Raw genomic sequence first — 25144 nt, 5'->3', positions numbered from 1 at the left:
GTTTATGGCGGCGCGTGGAGTGTTTCGGGAAAGAGGCTCGTCTGGGTTCACTTTCACCTTCCACACAGCATCAATAAAAGGGAGGCATCTCGTGCGGCACCACCACAAATGTTGAGGTAGATCTGGAAGCTCCTGGTCCCAATGGCCCCACGGGAGACTTCGTTCGACTTTTCGAAAAAGACGAACCTAGCTACAGACGGATGGTTCAACTGTCTACGGTAAGATAGGTGAATGTTCTTACCCCGCCACCACGTCCACGTCCACGGCCTCGCTTTCCTTCGGCACGAACAACCTGCCCGTTGGCGTCGTAGGAGACGATCTATGGATCGAAAGGCAAAAGGGGGTTTGAAGGACGTTTAGTTCCGGTGTGTGTATGTGTGCGGAAAAGAATGGGTTGAAGGAACCAAACAACTGGGGATTAGTGACATTTCTAAGCTAAAAGGTGTACGCCAGTCAGCCAGCCAGAGGTTTTCGGAGGTTTCCGGGGTCCTTGCGGCCAAACCTATGCAACTCAAGCGCACTACACAAAGTCTACGAGGCGGGTGTGCGTGCTACCGAACTAGTCATGTGTGTGTGTGTGTGTATGGGGAGGAAGTGAAACCAAACCAAACTCCAAATCCAGGATACACACAAACGAAACGGGTGTGGATAAAATGGAGTAAAAAAGAACAAATCGTTCTGAAGCAATGTTCAAGTTGGATACAGAATTTAAAACCGAAAGTCGTAGAGAATTGGCAAAAGTCCAAAGGCAATCATGAAAACTAAAATGATAAAAAGTTCCTTTATCCTTTTTATAGTTACAATTGAAAGATTACCGTATTTTTCAATGTATAACGCGCACCTTTCTCCCAATTTTTTTAGCTCTAAAATCTCGATGCGCGTTATACAAGGGGAGTAAAAATTTTGTCTCCTCTAAACTTACAAATGTGCCCTTTTAGGTACATTTTTTATGGTATTATTGAATAAATTATGAAATGAAACATTTGTTAGGAATATAATTATCCATACAATATCGTTACATATAATATATACCTAAATTTGGGGGTAAAGTTAGAAAACCGAAGGTTTGTGAAGTTGCCGAGTGGGTCATTAAGTCATGACAGGGAGTTAAAACAGAAGTTGTTGTGAAATCATTCAAAAAATGTGGCATCAGCAACGCTATGGATGGATATGAAGATGTCGCAATTTATGAGGACTCTTCAGAGAGTGACAATGAGGAGTACATTGAAGAGCAATTAGAGAATATCAATTTGTCAGACAGCAGTGAATCTGAGTTTGAAGATTATTACTAAATATAAAATACTGGTATGTCTTTTGCAATGTATACGCATTTTATCTTTAGTCTAATTTAGAATACTTATAGAATAATATAGAATATTATTAGAATATTAAGAATAATACATTATTATTAATGGGTAATTGTTGGGTATCACATATCTGAAAAATGTATAATAAAAAACTTTTTTTCCACTTTTTTTCTCTTAAAATATGGGTGCGCGTTATACACGGGTGCGCGTTATACATTGAAAAATACGGTATATCACATTATCGTTCCACTTTTCGTCGAATGCAATCCGGGAATCAGTCGAGTCGGAACCATTATCGAGCGTTCCGGTAACCTCATGTCGGCCCCGTTCACCCTGCCAGACCTAATCCAATGTCAATAGAATAAGATTTACAATGCCGCTGTGCGCAAATGTTGTTTAAATTTTCCCCTTACAAGAAGTGCCTTTTTTTCTGCTTCACAACCTTCACAACCCTCCCGCCGGAGTCGATCGATTCCGTGAAGCATAAACTATGGACTTTCACTCTCGCTATGGCCGCCCCCTCCTCACCGGGCCAATGATTGGATTCGTCGGATGGATCTGCGGCAATGCGATTAATTTATATGCAAAATAAATTTAACTTATCTCGCCGTGTGCGCAGCCGTGCAGCCGTCGAGAGGCACGGTGGCGAGCGCGGCCAATGCGGGGGGTGTGTGGTGTTTCCGCTTTTCCTATTCCTTCGTCGGCGCCCGATCCGGGGACGAAACTAGTCGCAAGATAAGTGTGCTTTGGTGGTGGCTTTGCATAAAACATGGCCGCAATCAACGATTTTTTCGCATCGATTCGGTGAACGGCAATACGCGGGGAGTCTAATACAACGTCGCGCCCTATCTCCTGGTGGGTGAAGAAGCTGCCTTGCAGTCACAAATATTTAGTGTCGAATCACGACCTTTTGAGAATTTAAAAGAAATATGTTGGCTCACTGAACATCGTCACTACGTGAAGAATAATAAAAGGCATAATGAAGGCAAGGACATAGAAACAAAACAAGCCACTAAAAAGAATCGAAAGCTAAGTAAACAAAACGATAGAACATATACACTAAAGCCAAACTGGCCATACACGGCCACATAAAAAGGGAGCATAGAATTTTATGAGGTTTTATTTGCAATTTGTTGTACTTACCGCTCCATTAGCGTTTCCGTTCGTTCCGTTCGTCGCACCGCCGGCGGCTCCGGCCGCGGCGCTGGCCTTCGATTTGCTGCTCTTGCCCCGTCCCCGGCGGGACTCCGGCTTGAGCAACTGTCCATCTGGACCGTAGAGAATCTGCGCGTACCGCGGAGCGAAGAAAAACCGCGTCGCCACACCGCCGGAAAAAGGGAAACCGAAAATAGGAAAAAACGAAACACAAAAACAGCTTTTAGTTATCGATGAATGCCGCTAGAGGGCGCCCGCCCAACGGTGCGGTCGAAAGCTTTCGAGCTTTCACCGGCAGAGCGGAGAGCTTTCGGCTGACGCAGCCGTTGAAGTAGCGTAGTTTCCTAGTCGTCGCCAGGTGGCGCTAGTGCATTGCGCTGTACAGTACGCAGCCTACCGTTGGCGCCGTTTCGCGTTTAAACAATTTTGAGTATTAATTCATATTTTCGACTGTTGTTAACGAACAGTGTGTGCTGTTCCACTGTTCTTTTTATCATAAGTAGAACTGTGATTGTGAATGTTGATGTATTAATGGCGTTTATAATATTGCATTTTATATTAAAATCTAATCCCCAACTATTATAAAATTCCAACGTTCAATTACAGCTTAGAAAAAAGAAAATGACCATAAATTAAGGCTCGTGTAAGACTTGTGAAGCTGTTAATGCATCATCATCACGATCGGCGGTATCATCGAACGGCACCAGCAGCAGCTGCGGCGGTTCGTTACAACGGCTTACCGTCGGAGGAAAGGAGCGAAAGGAAATAGTAAAACATATTGCTAGGCCACACGGGGCCAGGATTCTCGTGTGCTGTCGCTGGCTCTTTCTGGCGCTCTTCCACCGTTCCAATCTAGTCTGGCTGGCTGGCGTGTGCAACGGAAGATCTTAATTGTTGTTCCTGGCTAGAGCCGAGCAGCGAGCAGATGTCACACATTCATGAATTCATGAAGGATAAACACACACACACACACGCACTCTGCAGCGAGTGAAAAAAAGGCACAACATAATGCTATCTAGGCAATGCATCAAACCGACAACCGGCTGCAGCATGTCAACCAGCATATCTAGGCGAAGAGCCTCAGGTCAGTTAAGTACGCCAGCCACAGGCCTCGAAACGGTGCGAGGAGAGTTTTAATGCAGCCTGAAAAGGCTGAAAACCACCAAACGAATGGATTTCCTGGCGGTTACATTACTAGTCCAACAGGCAATTTAACAATGTTTCATCGTCTGGATTGTCTGAATCTCCAATCCCTTGTTGGCTTCAAACAGGCTCCCCCAAAAAAGTGTGTGTCTGAAAAAAAAAGTGTCTTCTATTTTTTGGAAGCCAGTTTGTTTGTTAGCGTCATCGATAACTTCTCGCACAATTTCCGTCACATTAGACGCACGCGTGCCAAGTGTCTGTTAATACTTCTTCACTCACAACAAGACTTGGATACCGAAGGCGTCAGGAGAAACCTCGGCCTTCGCGCAGAAGGACGCCGTTACCATGGGGACCACCGCCACCGGAAACGGCGGCCGAATCACCATCACCGAAAGTGCTTCCGGAAGCATCGACCGCCGAAGACCTTGACATTCGACCGACCGACCGTTCGCCATGCGCCCTCACGACGAACAGCCTTCTTTTCCACCAAATTTCCCTCTAATCGGTTTCGGTGTTATCAAACGAAGCGCGCCATAAAAGAAGCCGTTCTTTACCCCGAGGGGGGAAGTCTGGTGAGTCAGTCGGGAGGGTGCGTAGCACGGCCAACCCCAATTTGTAGTCTGGAAGTCGCTCGCCCACCCCGCAAGAAGTCCAAGGTCGACCAACCGGGGCGACGGCTCTCGAGAGAAGCATCCCCTCTCGGCATGGTTTAGACATGGTTTTTGGCAACTTGTCTCCCGGCGCCGCATCATCATCATCGTCGGCCATAATGGTCCCGGGGATCCTTCACCTCATTGCAGGATTCTTTGCTCGTTTGCTTCGACAGTGAACGGTCCTCAATCGAACCCGAAAACGGGCGACTTCCGAGAGTTAACGGGAGAGGTGCGTCAGACGTCCTTGAAAATTATGCAAATCGAAAGCGAGCGTCCTGCGGGAGGTTCCCGAAATTTGTTCCCGAAGAAACCTTTGGCTGCCTCTTTCAATTGGGAAAGTGATCCCCAAGGGAGTCAATTTTCGTTCGAGAGCTGCGAGAGGACAACGGACGCCATAAATCCCAGAACCGCTCCAGGAGGATCCTTGAGATAAACTGACGGTCCCACAAAACACAAAAAAAACACAATAAACCACCTTCTCACCTTCCCCGGTTCGTTTTTCCACGCTGCAGGATCCAACAGATCGTTTAATCGAATCTCAGGAACATTACCACTTCATGATTGTGGCATGTCGAGCGACCACAGCTGCACCGACCGACCGACCGACGACGACGACGAGGGTCGTTGTTGCTTGGTGGACCCCGATTTCCAGGAAAACCTCGTGGAAAAAGATCGACCCTATAATTGTCCCAGAAAGTGGGAAGCGCGCAGGGAAACACCGTGGTTCATTAAACCAACGGAAGACGAGGATCCATCGTCGGTCGCCGTGCCGTGCGCATTGTGGCGTGTTCCCTCGCCTCGCTTCCTTCGGCTTCCTTGCGATGCTTCCACACGATCGCTTCCGTGCGCGACCGATCTCTGCTGGGGGTCGCCATTTTCCAGCCAGCCTCCCGCTTCCCGTTCGTGCCACGCTGGAAAACAAACACCTTTTCCTTGGGCGCGGGTACCACACGTCCATAAATAGATGACATTTCACAAGCGCGTTCGGAACTGCGCCCAACTGTTCGGTGACAGTGCCACCGCCGCCCGCCACCCGCCGGCCACCTTGGGCACCGGGACTCCTTAACGATGCACCAGGGACGCGCGCGCGCGCGACTCGCTCTCTGCTGGGGGCCTTCCGATTCCGTTCCTCGGAGGATTTTTCTTCCTGCTACTTCCGTCACACCCGATGCCACACGAGAGATTGATGCATGCACGCACAAGAACCACGGATTCCAAAAATAGGACCTCGCCATTCCGTTGCGTGCGTGATGCAAGCGTATGAGCCCGGAAAAAAACGTCGTGAAATAATTGTTCTTACAAACAAAATCTGTCGACGAAGGAACGACTAGCGCACACAGTGTGGCCGTTGCGTTCCAGGACTAAAGCATTATAGATAAGATTGGGGATTGGGAAATCTATTATTGTCGTCCATTATTTCGATGGTTCGGTACAGTATCGATCAAACCATTTCAACTTTATGCTCGTTGTCAAGGTTGTCAATTCACACCAAAAAAAATCTTTCACGGTTTTTGGTTTTGACCATTCAGTTGTGAGTTACTGGGAGAAGTAAACATTGACTATAACACCGTTTTAAGCCCTTTTTTTATAGCTGGACTGAAAAAGGAACCCAATGTTTGGGTTAGTTTATTAATTAACATCAAAACACATGACGGATCGAAAACTTCCATTTGCGAAGGTTTGCCCAAACGGAATGAAATCGACCCGTTTCTTGGATAGGTACTTGGGATGAGAAATGGAATAAATACGACCATGCTGTGTTAAAACAATCGTGGTCAAAACGTGATGAAGAAGCTCAACCGGTGGTCAAAGCAACACTAACGGCCAGGAATGTTCTACTGGTTATATGGTGGGACTTGAAAGAAATAATTTATTATGAGTTGCTTCCGTGGGGCGAAGCATCATATTCCGGTCTCTACTCTCAACAACTGAACCTTTTACAACTAGAAACCCAGCTAGAGTCCTCCCAAGGAGCTTTTTTGGAAAGTTTTAATGCATCCACCATATACAGGGTGCTCCATTAAAGATTCACATTCACCGAAATTCACATTGCCATCGAATTCATTGTCGAAAATGTACTCAAAAATAGGCCGATCGACTGGGCTACTGCTAAGCTCGCCATGGTGGACATTTGACCAAAATTCTGTTACACAAAAAAATAGATGAATGAACCTTACGAATTAATGTTCAACCATCGAAAAAAATTAACCCGCTTTTGTTTTATAACCAAATGGAAAAAGATTTCCTTAAATGGACCACCCTGTAGTCCGGACCAAGGCATCAAGCGATAATCCTGTAGCAGGCTGGACAGAACATCTTCCAATTATCCTGTTAGGGATGCGAACGGCAGTGAAGGACGACTTGCAAGCAGCACCAGCCGAATTGGTGTACGGCACCATGTTGCGCATACCATCGGATTTTGTATGTGACTCAACGAGAGGTGCATCGACTCCTGAGCCTGAATTTTTGGCGAACCTACGAAAAGCTATGACGCAGATAAGGACCAACAATACTGCTTGGCATGGGAAGCAAAGAATTTTTGTTCGAAAAGATCTGGAGAAATCAACACATGTATTCGTCAGAAACGATTCTGTCCGTCCGTCATTATCAACACCCTACGATGGGCCGTATCGAGTGCGCGGACGAAAAGCAAATACTACTAGCTGGAGGTTAACGGGAAAACGGTCAACGTGTCAGTAGACCGTCTAAAGCCGTGCTATCAAGCCGAGAACGAAAATGATCAGAACACCAACGCGCTTCCAATGAGAGCATCTACGCCGCAAACCGTACCGCCACGAGAAATTACGACGCCGCTGAGTGATTCGTCTAGATCAAACAATGATGATGTATCGCCGAAGATCACCAGGTCTGGACGTCACGTGAGGTTCCCCAAACGCTTCATCTAGCTTGGCGATTCGGCTAGAAGGGAGTAGTGTAGCGACCTCGTCATAAGAATATCAAATAATCGAGCACCACCATCGAGCAGCACGGTCGAGCAGCTTCGTCGAGCAGCGTTAAAAAATATTATCAAGTATTCATTGACCGTGCATTCTCCGTGCAATCGAAGATTATTCAAAGCAGTTTATTGGTGACTCTCAACGAATCCGGACATACAATTTTTTATCTCCCGATCACAAATATAAATATTAGGAAATTACTAGATTTCTACAATCCCCAAATTTCTTGAGTGATAAGAAATTGGGATCAAGAGAAGATTGTAAAAATAGCTTGCTGGAGGTTGTCGTCAATAAGGACCAAGACTTGTGTGAGGGAGGCATTATGAAGCTACTGTTGAAATGGCAACAAATTATGCAACAAAACGGTGCACATTTAACTCAACTCGGACCATCGAAAGCATCTTAAAAAATGTTTAGACGTGCTCGTAAAAATAATGGATTTCTTTTCCCACAACCCAATATTATGGTGCCAGTAACGACATCGATTGAAATTAAACTTTCTGTTGTTTTTGGAGCCAGGATAGCATAGCCTGCAAGGAGATTCAGTTCGGAGATCGGAACGAGTAACTTTGACCACCATATTATTTGAAGCTATCATGCAAACATAGTCTGCAATTGAAACAACGCGGATTGACATCTTTCATTTTTGTACTGTTTCATGCATCGGTCTGCTTGGTCGAAGGTGTTTCAAAATGACGTACTTTTCAAATTTGCATAAAAAATGCAAGGTAGAAACTGGAACGTCTTGTGGCTGGCACAACAGCATGACGAACTAGCAAGTACGTACTGTACGAGTATGTCCACCACATTCAATCAGCACAATCGTTTAATTTGACACCATATGACGTCACACAGTTTCTAAAATTGAATAGGAGGTAGAAGGACACGCCAATAGATGGACTACTGTTGAAGCTTCAAATTGAGGGATCATCTTTCAAACCGCCATGTGAATAGCAGTTCGATTCGCTGTGTCTGGCCTGCTATTAAAAGCGATTGCATCGAACCAAGAGCAGGTTAGCGAAATGGTCGATTTCGTGAAAGAGTCCCGCGGCACGGAACTCACGCGTACTTGTGGCATACTTTTAAACTAATTTCAGCCGCACTCAGGCTATGAGCAAAGGGCTATGAACTCTCGCGCACTGCACGGCGCGAAGCAACCCTTCGCATTCCGAAAGGACCGAACCGGCGGCAGGAAACCCCGGTAGCAACCAGTCACTTGGCACGCACTCCGATTTGTGGGCCGCCCTTCGAGAGATTCGAGAGGCGGGCGCAACGCACCGTGTGCTCATTAGCAGAACGAGGTCCTTGACCCTTCGGCACATTTCATGGGATGCTGCTGCTGGCGGGCGGCCGGGTGCCCCAAGGAAACGGGTCCTTTCTGAGCCGGTGTTTCTGAGGCCCCAGTGAAGCGAAATGACGTGTGCATCGATCGTTGATTGAGTCCTTAATGCGTTTGCATCCCTGCACGGCACACGGGTTCTCTTTCAAGTCCTCTTGCAAGATCAATGCGAATCCTGCGTTCCCCCTCGTCGCCCGCATGTTTGCGCATTAAAAAAGGCCAACACACACGGGGGGACGTCTAACGATGCATTAAAAAACTTATCACGGCGCATTAAGCATTCCCCACAGGGGGTGCCTGTGATGGGGATGCCAGCAAGACAAGGCGCAGGCGACCAGGACATCTAAGGTACGGCTGCCGCCCGGCCCGCGTATATCGGGAGCTCCTTATCGGGAGCTCCTGACGGTGGTTGTTCCCCGTGTGTAGTGTGCGCGAGTGAAAATTATGATTAATTAGTGCAACAAGAAGAAGCAGTGGAAGAAGATCAGCGGGGGGAACTAGCAGCAACACGGCAGTTCTTTGAACTCCCCGGGACTCCGGTTAATGACGCACGTACCGGCACACGGGAATGCAATTTGAAGCGGCGAAATGCGGCCACCACGCGGAGCCACCGAAGCCGAACCGGAAGCCTCCAATTGGGCGGTGGATGGTGGCGGTTGGAGGGGCGAGTGAAATGGGTTTTATGCTTTTCAATGGCGCCCCCCTGTGAAGCCCCGAGCCCGAGGGCAAAAGTTGAGCGTAACATCTTAGAAGGATGCGTAGCTCCGCAATCGAAGGGGGAAAGTGAGACAACGAGAGAGCGAGAGAGAGGATAAGTGAGGCATCGGCATCGAATGGGCGCCAATCTTGCACCCACCCCGCCGACGCCGATAAGAGAGAGAGAGAGAGCGTGGGGAATGTTTTAATTCCTCCCCCACACGATGCGATGCTTCGTGATGTAATACGCACACACACACTCACTCAGAAGTTCCCCCTTCGGTTGTCGACGACGATGGGGCGATGCGAGCAAGACACGGGGGGGTTTTGTTTTGATAGGCTGGGGATGATGATGGGCCCCACCACGCACGGACCGCTGCGTGACCCACCTCGACGTGCTACGCATTGGGGTAGGTCCTTGCCTCTGTGGATCGGATGTGGATTCTTTTTCCACCGGCAACGTGCGTACGGAGCCTTGTGCCCCTCTCTCTCTCGCTCACTTATGCTTCGAAGGCTTCGTCCTTGGAACGCATCCTTCGAGCCGCCGCGGGCTCGTTCGCTCCGTCAACCGTGCCGCTGACGGGTGGCCTCCGGAAGTTGACGTGGCGAGAGTTTATGGTGTGTGTGTGTGCGTGAGAGAGCACGAATGGGGTTCGAATGAGAGAGAGAGAGAGAGAGACGGAGGGGGGTCCCAGCATCCCCAGGCAATGAGATTACTGCGTTCGCTGCCGCGGTTAAGTGGAGAGCCGGCCGCGCTCATTAGTGCTGGGCGAGGGAGAAAATCGGGATCGGGAGTGCAACAATGCGTGTGCACTTGACACACACACCGGTGTGTGTGTTTATTTATTTTTTTCTTCTCCTTTTTGTGCTAAATCTAGTCCAAGCTCTTTCCAAGCGCCACGCGGTTACGCACTTTTCTTGGAACCCCCGCGGAAATACTTTTATTCGCGCCAAGGATGCTGATGCATTGCAGCGAGAGGGTGGAGCCTTGGTGCACTTCGGTCATACACCGGCAGAGGGTCAAGCACCGGTGCCGGTGGCGTAAGGATGATAGAGGGAGTCCCACGGACGTTCGCATCGCGAAAAGTGGGAGGTTCCAGGCGTCTTCTGACGATCGTCGCCCAGAGGCGCATCTCACCTCGAAAGACATCAACGAGGTGGAAGATGGATTTAGAGATGGCTCAATTGTATGTGCCAACACGTACTGGTCGTAAATATGGACACTGCCAAGCAGTGGGCCAAATTTGGAACCGAAACTAGTGACGCACCAGGCGCCTCCACGTTGGAAACAAAACCAAAGTACAATGAAGATTGTGCTCAAGGGTTGTGCCTGCCGATCCAAGGATCTGTGCCATGCAACTGACGTAGAAGAAACTGCTCTATGCATTGGCCACCAAGAGCGCCTGTTTCCCACTCATTTGTCGGACTATGACCAGACGCTCCTTAAAAAAGGTTGATTGAAGACATTACGTAAGCTTTGATTAGAACCCAAATTTGACTATAAACTGATAAATTCAATGGATCAAATGGCCTAGACTTAGACTGAACTTAAAGCTAGACACAAGGAGATTACAATAAAGATAGAGAGCAGATCCAAGAATAAGCACTATAAACGTTAAAACAAAACTAAAACAAAAGTGCACGAAAGAAAGAGAAGAAATAAGTGAAGTCCTTGCAGTATCTTGTATCAATGGCCCATTAATTTTAGAAACTTGAACATGAAAAGTATCTTCTAGCCGTTTTTCGATCGATTCATGGTTCAAATTGATCGTTTGTTGTAAGTAGTGATCTGAATCAACGGTTTCATCAGGTTTTAGGAGCTTGTGATAGACCACACCTTTTTGTCCATCAGAAAGTCCATTTTTGCAATCTTCCGACGCTCTTTCTTTGTTAAGTCAAAAAGCAAGCCTCGACAATCATTCGATGCGATTCTGTAGCAGTTTTCTTCAGCAAAAAAGCACAAAAGCAATGATCCCAGCGAAACGTCATTTTCAGGCACAAAAGTCAACATTATCTAATATCTTCAAAGATAAGTTGAAAACTAAATTTTTTTTTCAACATGAAATCATTTGCCTGATGGCAAAACAAGGTAATGTTGCCAAAAAAGCATAATGAGGAGGACCAAATTGACAGCTAGAGCACTTAGTTTACAATTTTGGTATTCATGTTCTAGACCTGGTCTGCAACCAGCGACCAGGCGCCTCCTTACCCTTCACGATTTTTTTATTAAAATAAGCCTAGCGGGTGAATTGGCAAGTATATGCCAGCAAAATACACTGGAAATAGTTTAAAATTACTTAAACTTTGATTATAATGCCTAGTTTAGTTGCGTCAAAGCCCGCCAACAATTTGCTGCATTACCAAAGTTGAAAAACTGTATTTTTTCCTAGTTTTTTATTCAAATTCTCGAAAAAAATGTACCAGCAATGCAAAACGTAAGCGTTTGATTATTAATTATGAAAGATGGATTCATTACCTTTCGAATGATGTATAATATAGGTATATTACCGTCGCAAAACTTTGCTAACGATCGCGTTAAAGTAGCCTATAAAAGTTGGTTTCAAAGAGCCATTTTTATCACTTTTTCGACTTTGACAAATGATTTTTCGGAATCTGTGCAACATGGAAGACTCAAAATTCGGATTTGTCATACACAACTTATCTATTTTAGGCTAATATAACTAAAACCCTCAGTTATTAAGTTGACTCATGACCGCCTTTTCCCCATAGTGCAACATAGAGTCAAAGGATTCAGCGGTATGTTCAAGAATTGATCAAATTCTGGAAAAATGAATCTTCAGCTCATCCACTAGCAGAGTTCCATCTACAAAACAACGCTTATTATTAGTAAGCCCAAAAACTGTTGAATATTATCTGCATAATACTTAACTGCTCCGAAAGATCCCCTACACCAAGAGAAGAGCTATGACTACCTCAACATTGCAAACGGTCCGCGGATAGCAGTTCTAAAGTACTCGACGACCCCATCGTTACTGCTGGCCACAAATTACGTACAGTACCTTCCCGTAAAGGGCCGACACACCAAACATTCGCTCGCCACCCAGTGAAAGTAAAAGCAACGACAAGAAGGAGTGATGGTTTTGGCACTCGTGCCACGAGACTCTTCGTCGGAATCGTTCCACAGCCCGAAACGGGGTAAAACTTTTCCGGACTCATCGGCACCGATTTGGAATTTAAACCAAGCTTCTCGGGGACACCCTAGCATTTTGGGGCCGCAGGGTCAAGCCAGAGGTTGGCAAAGGTTAGTTATGTTTTCCGGCACACCACACGGGATGTGTTTTCCATGGATGGGAAAAGGGAGTCCGCGACTCGAGGATCAGCTCATTTGCGTGGTGAATTGATGTGGCCCCTGTGTTTCCCCAAAAATGTGAGCCTAACCAAGGGAATTATGTGAACTTATCGCATCTTTTCTCTTGTTGGCTAATGCCCCTTACTTGCTTTTTTCCAGGCAAGTTTTCCCGCGTTCGATAGGACCGCCGGCGGATGTCCTACAGTTGACATTCACACCGCGTCGGCTTTGTTTTTTCTTTTTGCATTTTCTCCAACCCAAAACAAACCGGAAGCACCGAGACAAAGAGCTTATAAGCATGACCTCTCTCTCCCGTGGTCCCGGTCTGTCCCGGTTCCCGTGTTCCTTTACCAACGACGCCCAACGTGGCGTGCGCGGCTGCTGCTGCTGGCGGTGTCCAAAGTCAAACGTCATAAATTCGACAGGCTTAAAAAACTTTCCTTTTTTATTTTGGCCCAGCTCCCTACTACTGTTAAAATATCACTCTGGAATATGAATTCCGCCTTCCATTTCTTCTGCTTCTTCTGGCTGCCACTTCTTCTGGCAAAGGATAGCGCGCCGGAAAGCGCGAGACAGTAAGGACGAACGCAAACGCTTCCGAAGGCTGAATGCTAGACAAAGTTCCACCGCCGTTTCATTTTGTCTTTCGCCACACAAACCGGAAACACAGTGACAGCGAACTTGGGGGGTGGCGGGTGGCAGCAACAAAATAAAAATCAACAGACAAAATCAAGGAACAAAAAAACGTTGCCAAAAAAAAATGAACGAAAGAAACACGGAATGTGGAACGAATAAAGAATGTGTCCCCGCCCCGCGCTCAACACAACCTGTCCACAGTGCTGCGCCACACCTCGGAAGAAGTTGTAAACTTAGAGGCGGAATAAAAGAAACTCCTTCCGGGGAGGCGGGCGCCCGTTGCTGAAGAAAGGAGCCGCGGGTCTTACGGGAGCCTGAAGAATCAGCCGAAGAAGCAAAAATTGTCAGCGTTATTGAATTGCCTGCTCTTTGGCGAAGATTTAACCGTTGACTCGGACCGCTCCGCTACACCGTTCCCGATTTATGCTCGATCGAAGACACCGGACCCGGAAGCCGGAACTAGCCGACCATCACTAATTCAAATACCACGTTGTGTCCCGTTTTCGCTGACCACACCGGCTAAGAGAGGCAGGACCATCACTAATGGCCTCGAAAGTTGTAGTTGTAAACAGTGTCCCAATGGCCGGGGGCCAACCGACGGCCGTGGGCTGCTGTATCCCACCGAAGTCCTTATGTTTCAGCGACGCTCTTTCGGAACGCGTCTCGCGTCGGTGGCGCTGATCTCGTAACATACGATCAATTACGGGCGCCACCGCGCCGCTCTCCTGTTTTGTTGCATAATTTATTGAACGCCGGAAAATTTCAATTTTCTTCGCACCACCAGCGGGAAAAGCGCGAAAAGCGCGCTGCGTCCTTGTTACTGCTGCTTCCCTCTGCGCGCACTGCATAGGTGACGCGCGGAAGAAATCTAATTATAAAACGCGAATAAATTTGTAATTAAATATTCTAAAAAGGTTAGATTAAATTACAGCCGGTCGCTAGCTGGCGGGGGTCGTACATTTCCCGTGCTTCTCCTGGCCGCCGCCGCCACCGAGATGCTATTCGGGGCGTTGTTTTTTTGTTGTTTTACTTTCCTCCTAGCGTTTGCACTTTTCTTTCCGAAATTCTGATCCCAGCCCAAATAGAATAGAATCGCCATTTCCGGGTCTGGCCATCCGTTTAAGGGCACTTTTTTTTTCTTCTCTAGCCAAGAATCTTTTTCTTTTCCTCGAGCCTGCTTATTAGGCAGGATTGTGATCGTTCGCGAGCCGGCGTGCAACGCACCCGAAGCGGCCACGTGGCCAGGACGCGGAAGACGACACACAATCGGCCGCCAGGGCGCCCCGCCGAACGCCAAGGCGAAGGTGTCATAAATTTCGACCGCATAATGACTTTGCTCACGTGAGCGTGAAACGAGAAAAGTTGCGTTTCATTTCGCTCCGAGAGTTCGCGATCCGCGTGTGTGTGGCGCAGGAAAAGAAATCTTCCGGTGTCTCGGGAGGAACGTGGCAGCGGCCGCCCAGGCAATTGCACCTAGACGCCAGCGAGAAGCCACACACAAGATAAATAGGACGAAATATGACACTACCGCGGTATTGGTTGGCGGCGCACGGACGGACTGAGATTGTTTATTTGTCACACGAAATCGGCATCCCATTGTCGATCGCAGAAACGTCTTGGGGTCCTTTGTCGCCGAGATACCGAGTAGGAAGATACTGAGCTACCAGTTCTTGTTTGGGTTGGGAAGCCATTCAAACACCGCTACCTTAACTGTGAATTGGTGGGGTAACCCACTGCTTCATGAGAATAATTGCATAAAATGTTACTGTTCACAAATCTGCCCTTTTCATATTAGAGTTTTTTGATAAACTTTCTCCAAGTTAAAAATATCTACATCTAATACAATTATGACAATTATCAAGACGCATGGAGATGGCTTCTAGGGTAAATCAAGAGCTCATCACATTTTCTATTTCAATATCTTTTGTTAGGACGCGTTGCATTGTCATGGTTTGAGAACCACTGATCGGAGAACCACTCATCATAGTTCGAGAACCACTGATCCGAGTGCGTCCCGAACGCATCCGAGTGCGTTCGATCAGCTAACTCCAGCTGTTTCTTGTTTTTCCCATAATATTATAGATTATAGATAAGGATAGATAAGCAATCGAAATCAAATATAAGAACTGAATAAACGGAGAGCAACCGCTCTTGGACAAGCACTCTTCTCGAGTTAGAACCTGTAATATGGCGACCGTGACAGGACTCGAACCTGCAATCTTCGGATCACAGACCAACAACCTTTCAACATGAAGTGTCTTGAAAGGCCAGTCCTTGACACATTGTTTTATTTAATTTTATTGCTCGATTTGATTTTCTATCCAACATTTGCCATTAGATGATTCCTTTTAGGAAGTTTGATTAGAAATAAACAGAATTTCTCAACCTTGTCACTCAATCAACACAAATGTCGGAAACTTTCTTGAGGTGACACTACGAATTGAGTTGAGATTCGGCCTGATTTCGTCTTGGGGTTGTTTTAATTAAATGGCAGAACATGATCAAAATAGCAGAAATATAAAAAAATCGGACTGGAACTTTCAAGGACTTTCTTTTCCTTTCGAATAAGGCATTCTTTTTAGCGAAATGTTGTTTGTTTTTATGATTTGTGCTAGTGCGAAAATTTGATTTCAATTTGGTCAGAAATTTTCTATACATAACCCTGATCGTCCAATCAATTTGGCAACTTCTAGGGAGAAAGATAAATCTTGCCAACCTCTTGCCTAAAATGCAGAGTTTAATGCAAAAAGGGATGTCACATGATTCACATCATTGTGGAAACTCTAAGTACTAATTCCGTGGCTCGTAGATCATCCATCCTTCCATCGGTAGGAATACATTCGCTCAGGATTGAAATTATTTGACTTTGAACTGTGATTTGTTAGCACAAATACCACAACTGCATGATGTGTGATGTGAATGAATAAAATGAAAAATCTTCCCTGAATCGAACGTAGATCGATCGGCGGCCCATATTCAATCGACCGAGTGAATTGATGCAGCCCACAATTAGCGGCCATTTTGTTGCGGCTCAGGTTCCATTCATCTCCAGACCGCGACCACCTTAGCTTTCGCCCAATGCCCAATGATTAATGAGCAGCAGCGGAAACTCCATTATATTGCATTTTAATCCCGACGGTACCGTCGTTTTCGTTCACATTTCGTTGATTGTGTTTTTAGCATCGTTGCGGTCCCCTTCGCTTCGCAGGACGCGACACGCCTTTGAAACCTCCTCGTGATCCTCCCTCGCACCACCGGGCGTCGGGCGTCGGGCATTACTCGTCAATTACATCAGTGCCGTCCGTCACATCGAATGTGTGTCGTTTGCCGGAAAAATGCATTAAAGTGCGTCCACTGGGTCCACTGGACAATCGATCTCGGGGTGAGAATGAGGCAACACACCCCTGGAGGGTAGGAAATTTGCAGGGTTGCAAAAAGGCTCGATTTGAAGCACATGTGTTCGGATTCGCAGAACAGAAGCGCACAGTCTGTTAACGTGGGGACCACCGACGATTAGTTCCGATCGGTGACAAACCCGGACGCTTGCTTTCTCCCTTTGAAGAGAAATTTTAGCAGCGAGTAAGGAATCAAGATTTCGCCCATTTTGCTTTGTCTCTCAACTTAATACATCAATCTGCGCATAAAGAGATAAATCATAATTAAAGGCACCCATATCGCAGCATAGAATCGGCTTGCTGCGGGCTAAAGATGCATCCTCCCCGCAAGTTACGCATCCTTTTTTTGCGCCAGCAATATGAAGCAGGCGTCCTGGTGCAGGCTGCTGCGGGTGAAAAGCATCCCTTCTTATCCCGGTGCATTTATGAGTTCGTTACGCACAACCACGCTGCTGAAGAGAGAGAGTGAGTGCAAATGTTTGCCGTGCCGATGGGTGGCGATAAGAAATATGCTACCGGGCCGGGTGATTACGTAAGTAAGCCCCGTCTTGTAAGGAGCCCCAAGGCTGCAAGGGTTCAGGTGGAGTGCGTAGAAAATAAAAACGCACAAAGTACCACCCCAACGGATCGCAGAATAGGCTGCTTCCAGTTTCTTTTTGAATCAATTAGCCAAGCAACGGGGTTGCAACGGGGTTGCCTGTCCCCTTGGTTGGCTGATTTCGGTGAGCGGGAGTTGACCTAATTTTTAGCACTGTGCATCACCGGCAACGATCCTTACGAACGGGTTGGTTCGGACAAGGAATGAGTTATGGAACTGTCTCCCTCCTATTGATGGCTCAATGTTTCTTCGTTAACAAACCCCCACGAAGGAGGTCCCATAGCTTCACACACTCCTCCTTATAACGGCGGAGAAAGAACGGCGAAGCATAGAATCTCTGGTTCGCTTACATTGCCGCGAGGGTATTGCGCGAATTGATCCAAATTTGTTGAGCCGTGCCACGTGAGTTTACACGCATCTCATACACAATAGTCGCCCCACGCCCCACGGTTCTTATGCAAAATATGCAAACATGAGAGTTGTGTGCTGGGGATGCAACATAACTGCATCCCTTTCGGCACCAGGCTTTGTGCGATTCGTCCTAGGTCCTCACGGCAATCTTCGAGGATCCTTCCCCAGCCTGTGGACCTATTCCGCCAACAATCAAGTGGTGCGTGTGCGTGCGTGCTTGACGTGAAGAAAACAGGGCTCCGGGCCCCTGAAAAGGACGAACGGTGTTTCTAACGGTGGCCGCATCCGTGTTTTGTTTCAATCCGATCTCTCTATCCCATCCCTGCCCGGATGGGATTATTATTCTACGTTTTATTATCGCATCCTCCTGGCAATGGGATGCGATAGTTGTGGCCAAAAAATAAACCAACTGAAGGAAAAAAAATCCCTAGTCGAGAGCTGGCCAACCAACAACAAAGGCCCAACCTGTGGGGGTTTTTTGGCCCAAAACGTACTCATCAGCATCAGCGATGCAGCAGCGCGAGCATTCCGCAACTCGAATTGCATTTTCGGCGGTGGCGGCGAAGTCCCGTAAAACCCAAAACCCGACGAAAAACCGACCACCACCAACAGCACTTCCGACTGCAAATCGATGGTTGCATAAACCGTGCTCCTCTCGGAGGACGAAATAAATGGAACGTCCCGGGGCCCGCCGAATTCGGAAATGTGTCCGGTGCGCTTCCGGTGCGCGCACGGGAAATTTATATTTTATTATGAAATAATGAAATTCGATGGAATTAAATATTTCACTCGGCGCCACGCAAACTGCAAACGTCCGGTACGAGCTGCTGCGATGCCTGTGCACACACACACGCGCACACACACACGCAGAATGCAAATGTGGAAAACGAAAACGGTTCCAACGGTTCCGGCGGTATGAAAATTAAAACAAATAGAAAAAGAGGTGCAAAAGCCTCCCGAAAACACGGGATGCATCGCAAGCCGCGGATTGTGCGCGTGAAATTATTTCCCGCGCGATCATCAAACAACCCGGTGGGTGGATGGGGTGGGTGGTGTGTGTTGTCCAGAGAGATGCACAATTTTATGCAACCCACAATGCCCACCGTCCTGTCTCGCACTCTCTCTCTCTCTGGAGGACACAAATTTATCGATCTATTTTAACTCCACTCCCGAACTCCCGGTTCATCGGTTGCATTTACGCCACGCTACCTCACGACATCCCCCTTTTCGCCCCAAGGACCAAACAGGGAGGTGTGGCTGGTCCCCGGGAACCAGGAGCGTTAAGCAGCATTTCGAATCGGGTAATTATATGAACACCAACCCCGCCCGAGCCCGAAGGCCCGAGTCCTAATGTGCGAGGCATCGGGGCGAAAGCGCGTGCTGCGGGGGGGTGGGTTAAACACACAACCACCGCCCCCTCGTGGAGGACATAAATGCATAAATTTATTAATGGAAGCAAATTTGCCTCAACGCTCAACGATTAGTGCGCAAATGGCGAAAAATCGCACGACGACCTCTCTGTTGACCGCTCGAAGCAGCATGGACACAATATACGCAGGATGTTTCCATTTGACTGGAGTTAAAAGCCGACCGGCGATTAGAAAACTTCGCCTAGACAATGGGCTGTCGTGCGAGGCGAGGGTAGTCTGATATGTTTCCGACCGTAACATGAAGATGGCAGCACTAGGAAATGAAAGCTGAAGTGAATTTGGTTGTCAATCTGATGACAATTACTCGCCAGGTTTTTAGCCAGTTTAAACACGCAGTTTTGGCGAAAAACATGACGGATCGAATGGCCATCTGCGAAGTTTTGGCCAAACGGAACGAAATCGAATCATTTCTTAAACAAATGGTTACTGGGGATGGTTACTGGGAATACTGTGTGAAATCGGTCGTAAACCCGGTGCTCAAACCAAGACTCACAGCCAGAAAGGTTCTACTGGGTATATGGTGGGACTCGGAAGGAACCTGTAGCGAATATTCATCACAAAGTAGGCTAAGATAGGTATAAAGGTAGTGTTTAATAAGATACGCAGTCAGTCAGTAAACGGTAGTTAAAGCCGAAGCTTGTTAATAAAAAGATATTATTAAAGATATCACATGGCGACCGTACAGCGTCACGAATCAAGCAAGAAATAAAGGAAGTTGAACAAAACCAGTGTAGTACATTTGTCGAAAACCACGACGGAATTGAAAACGCGAGCGAATTGCAAAATATATGAAGCAGGATAGGCTTCATTTGTGTGGCGCAAAGCAGCGTCTCTGTGCTGATCATAGTTCACTTTGAACGACTCGCTTGGGATTGGAAAAAGTTACAATATCGTATCACAGGCCAACCGGCATAAGAAGACGCCGAGACAATAAGTAATTGAAACTGACGCCCGAATGAGCAAGTGAGAACTAGATTTGAAAGTGGCGACTAGTGAAAAATGAAACCCAGTATCGTGCAATTTGCTAGTTCCAAGATACGCAATCTTCGCGGTTGCTACGGACTAAGACATCCCGGTGGTCTATTTCTTCTGGAGGAACATTGTCCGATATCTTAAGATCAATCCAAGCTGAGTGCTCCTCATACGGGTCAAAAAGTGAATCATTTCGGGGAGTTCGTTGAAGTTCCAAGATGTGCGATCTTCGCGGTGGTTAAGGACTAAGACATCCCGGTGGCCTAGTTGTTCTGGCGGAACATCGTCCGATATCCCAAAAGACCAACCCAAACTGAGCGCTCTATACACACGTCAAAAAATGAATCATTTGGTTGCGTTCATCGAAGATCCAAGATGTGCGATCTTCGCGGTAGTTAAGGACTAAGACATCCCGATGGTCTATTTCTTCTGGAGGAACATTGTCCGATATCCCAAGATCAACTCAAGATGAGTGGTCCTCACACGCGTCAAAAAACGAATCATTTCGGGGGGACTTAGAAATCCCGGTGGTCTATTTCTTCTGGCGAAACATCGTCCGATATCCCAAGACCAACTCAAGCTGAGTGCTCCTCAAACGCGCCAAGAAATGAATCATTTAGTTGAGTTCGTCCAAGTTCCAAGATGTGTGACCTTCGCGGTGGTTAAGGACTAAGACATCCCGATGGCCTATTTCTTCTGGCGAAACATCGTCCGATATCCCAAGACTAAGCCAAGGTGAGCGCTTCTCACACGCGCCAATCATTTCTGGGAGCTCGTCAAGTTCCAAGATACACGATCTTCACGCTTGCTACGGACTCAGACATCCCAGTGGCCTAGCTGTTCTGGCGAAACATCGTCCGATATCCCAGAAGACCAACTCAAGACCCAAGTCACAGTGACTAACTTCCTGCTAACCTAACCTAACGGGCTCCCCGCATCGAGATAACCTTCCAAAGCCTACCTTCTTCTCGGTCAGCTTCTCGCAGCGCCGGGTCTTGCAGATCTGGTGGCTCTTGTCGTTGCGGCACGGCGCACAGTCGCCGCAGTTGTCCTTGCGCGAACACCCGACACACTCGCCGCAGCGCTTGCGTTTCTTCTTCGTCTACAAAACAGGGACAAGAAAGCGCCATTAGTGAACCGACTGGGGAGCACCTTTACCGCCAGGTGGTTCTACTTACCGACTTCTCGCCGACACCGCCCCCGATGCTGCCGTCGTCCGTGTCCATGCTCATCGTGTGGAGCGGGCTCTTGAAGTTGGCGGTGCTCGAGATGGCGGCCACCTGCCCCGGGTTACCGCTGTCGCCGATGTCCATCGCCATCGCGCTGCTGCCCTCGGACTCGGCGCTCGACTCCAGCGACGGGGCCCGCATTTTCCGGCGCTCCTTCTTCCGATTGTCGATGCGCGTGGTCGGTGTGCCCGGATGATGCTGATCGTGACCGACCACGGTCACCGTCGCCGCCGCCGCCGTCGCCACCACCGACACCGACGACTTGCCATTGTGGTGGTGGTTGTTGTTGTGGTGATCCGACGGTGTGATCAGATTGTGTTGCTGCTGGTGGTGAGGCAGTAGCTGCTGCTGGTGCTGCTGCTGCTGCTGATGTTGTTGCTGCTGGTGCTGCTGGAGCTGCTGGTGCTGGTGGTGCGCCAGAATGGTGGTCTGTTGTTGGGCATGGTGCTGCAGATGGTGGGATTGCAGCTGGACCGCCGACTGGTGGTGGTGCTGGATGTGGTGCACCGTGGTTCCGTTCTGCGCAAACAGTCCGTTGTCCAGCAGCGGGTTCTGGAAGTTGCTGTGGTGCAGCGTTCCGTTCTTCAGGTGCGCCGACATGTCATAGTCGACGGCCTCGTTCTTGATGACCGTCAGCGTGGACAGCGTCTGCGGCTGGAAGGTCGAGATCGGTTGATACAGCTGGATGTGCCGATCGTCGATGTACTGGTGCTGGTGTAGCTCGCGCACCGGAATCGGGGCCGGAACCAGCGGATACGGGGGCCGACTGTTGACGGCCGCCGACAGCGTGTGGAAGCTGGACTGCAGAGGCGCCGCCAGGGGCGTCGGTGTCAGCTGGGTCAGCTGCGTCAGCGAACCGCCCGTGCCGGGTGAACCGGAACTCGGTGATATCGGCACCGGAACGGCCGTCACCTGCGGGAGCGTCGGTTCCGGAGTGACCAGCTGCGGATCGGTGAAGCTGTGGAACTGGCTCTGGAACGAGGGTAGCTTAGGGTACGGCTCGAAGCCGCCGGTGGCCGGCCCGGGGGTGGTGGCCGCCGCGCTCCCCGGTGTGCCCGGTGTCCCCGGGGGCCCACTGTTGTTGGGCGCGGGGGGCGCCATGCGATTCTCCTTGGGGTCCATCTCCCAAGGACGGGTGTAGCTACCGTTGACGGTCGCCTGTGACGCAGTCACATCTGCGCTTCCTGCGCCGCCGCTGCCGTTCGCTGAGCTGCGCTCCTCCGGACGTTGCTCGTAGTAGTCCCACGAGGGCTCCAGCTCGGCGGAGAACGACGTGAACGACGGGAGACTGTTCTGGTCGTTGGGGTCGTCCGCGGTGCTCGCACTACTCATCATCGACGTCATGCCTGACCGACAAGTGCCGAGGCGCAGCAGCGCGGCATGTTTGCCGCGGCGTCGTTACCATCTACCCCGCCGACCGCAAACCACTTTGCCCGGAACACTTTGCAGGAGTCCTCCTTCTGCTTCTTCTTCTACGTCACAACGCCCGGGCGTTGGTTGGTTTCACATCCAAGAGTTCACTAGACAAACGAAGAACGCACTCGCGACGCGGGACTAGAAAGCGATTAAAATGTCCAAATACACACACACGCGCGCACACACACGACGGAAGAAGTTGGCACTGTTCTCACTTCCACGGATCTTCCCTTAGTTCATGTTCGGAGAGGTAGCTTCTTCACACGAATCGATCGGATGCTGCTTACAGTTACACGAGACCTTACACGCTAAGATGCTTTTTGGTTTTGTAAAATTTGACTCACATTACACCGACACACGCACACATACACACACAGTCGTATCAAAAATAACTTCCTCTCAAGCTCAAGGTGTTGGGTGGATGGGATGACTCGATTAAACACCGGCAATAAGATGCATCCTCCGGTGGGGCTAAGTCACAGGTCACGACGTTTACAACACTAATGCACAACCTCTCTCCTTGGGGCGGCGGGCGCGCCGGAACTCGGGGCCGCCAAAAATCACGCACACGCACACGCTGGAGGTCGCTCGCTTTGAACTTTCGGGTTGGATTATGTTTGGTTTTCTCGCTAGTTTCACTATTTACTTGCTTTCTTTTTGGTTTACTTGGATTGTGTGTAATGCGCTTTGAGTTTTGAACACTTTTGTTTTGCTTTTTATGCGTTTGTTGCGCTTCTTCGCAAGGTATATTTGATAGTTTAAAAACAACTGCTTCTTCGCGTCCTCTGTAGTAGGCTTTGTACTTTGTTTGGTTGGTTTGTTTTGTTGTTGTGTTGGTTGCTTTGTTAAAAGGTTTTTCGTTTCTATCATCAAGGAGTCGACTCGCCGTGTCCTTCCTTCCTTCCACGTAATACTGAACTTTGGAGCTGGATTAGTCAATGGTTCCCATTCAAAATAGAGGGCGCTCTGCCTGGGCACACGCGAATTGCTTAACCAGTTTGATCCAGGTTGATCTGTGTTAGACTTTTACGATTTTTGCTTATTTTTGGTTTTACTTATTGTCGAATCGCATTTACGCTTTTTTGTTTTGCTCTGTTGGTTTTATCTTTTTGGTAGATTTCAACTGTGTGTTTTCACTGTTTTGTTTTGTTTTTAAATAATTTAACCTCTCTCTCGCTAGCTTCGTGTGGTTTTTGTTTTTGTATTTTAAATTTGTACTTTTACTGTCGCGATTTTGCTGCTCTACGCGCACGGGGTGTATACTTTTGTTGCCTTTTGCGTTGCGGTTGAACTTTCTTTAAAACCGCACACTCGAACGAATAAATTACTTAGGCGAAAAACAGGCTTGGTTTTGACTTGACGACGGTTGCTGACGCAGTGTATTACACTTGGCTCCACGGTGTCGCGGTTGTATCGGATATATAGATTTATAAACTTTAGCAGTAGATGTTTAAAAACTAGCTTATGTTTTGCGAACGGGTTTTGCATCAAACGATTGAATAATTTAAATAAATAAATAAATAAGTTAGCGGTGACGATAAATACATAAATAGCAAATCGATTAAATTAGCGAAGAAAAAAGCGGCTCTAACGTAAATGCGCTTTTGTGGTGACGTCGAAACCGTAGCAGTTTCATCGAATAGATGCTTTCAGCGGCCGATGGTGGTGTGCTGCCCCTTGTGGTGGCGTCGAGCTTTTATGCTATGCCTGTAGCTTGGCTTTGGTTTCACGTTCCTAAACAGGAAGTTCTTCGCATCTGCAATGGTAAAAGCGGAAAGTGGTATTGAGCAATTAGTGGCCACGTTCTACGCTTCACAGGTACACGGGGCAGAAGTGAACAATCTCCACCCTCCACGTAATGTTGCTTTGCGGCCATAAAATATAGTTTCATAATGCAATGCGGAGTGCAAACAATACACGCGTTCCATACGCGTGGGGAAATTATTTCGCTTCCTTTCGAAGGCGAAACCAATTCGAAGACGGCGCACTTTTGGGCGATACGAAATCTGTTGAATATTTTAATTTTAATTCATAGATGAATAAGTACCACAACACGCGTGAGTCGGGACTTCACGAAGCCCCGTACCCGGCACTATTCACACATTCCGTTTGCAAGGCTGGCGAGGATCTGGCTGGAAGAAATGGAAATTTACGGGACTCATCGACATCATTCATCTCGAGAAGCCGTCGTCGGCTACGCATAAGCAGTCTCCTGGCTCCTGGCCATACACATGCGGCTGCTGCTGCTGCTGGTTCGGATAATTTTATGCGAATTACTTTTGGCGAATTATTGTCTGCCTGACCTGACTGTCCTCTGGCTCATACGCGCGAAGGGCATAGCACTCCAGCAACCGAGTCGAGAGGGGAAAAAAGGCAATTTCCGCACACGCGGAAGACGCAGCACGCATTTTCCGGGATGAATCCGGGTTGGCGATGGGGTGGCGGCAGGAGTTCAATTGGACCGAGTGGTGCATACTAAAGACCTGCACGATTAGTT

General features: G+C 48.2%; 1 protein-coding gene across 1 annotated transcript; it reads right to left on the bottom strand.

Annotated features, from left to right (window-relative positions):
• Positions 1–205: 205 nt before the first annotated feature.
• Positions 206–22566, bottom strand: LOC128278864 (methylcytosine dioxygenase TET-like). Its single transcript, XM_053017591.1, has 4 exons — positions 21181–22566; positions 20964–21104; positions 2451–2591; positions 206–319 (listed from the first exon to the last, which is right to left on the bottom strand). The coding sequence occupies exons 1-4, from the start codon at positions 22564–22566 to the stop codon at positions 206–208; spliced, it is 1782 nt and encodes a 593-aa protein (XP_052873551.1).
• Between the last annotated feature and the right edge of the window lie 2578 nt (positions 22567–25144).

Source organism: Anopheles cruzii, chromosome 2 (assembly GCF_943734635.1).
Source record: "Anopheles cruzii chromosome 2, idAnoCruzAS_RS32_06, whole genome shotgun sequence".
NCBI classification, from domain to species: domain Eukaryota; kingdom Metazoa; phylum Arthropoda; class Insecta; order Diptera; family Culicidae; genus Anopheles; species Anopheles cruzii.
This window is presented reverse-complemented; position numbering and strand designations above follow the sequence as displayed.

Coding starts and splice junctions, on each gene's coding strand:
- LOC128278864 (XM_053017591.1), bottom strand. CDS start 22,566: ATGATGAGTAGTGCGAGCACCGCGGACGACCCCAACGACCAGAACAGT. Junction 21,105..21,180: donor GCGGTGTCGGCGAGAAGTCG/GTAAGTAGAACC, acceptor CCTGTTTTGTAG/ACGAAGAAGAAACGCAAGCG. Junction 2,592..20,963: donor AGAAGCTGACCGAGAAGAAG/GTAGGCTTTGGA, acceptor CGGTACGCGCAG/ATTCTCTACGGTCCAGATGG.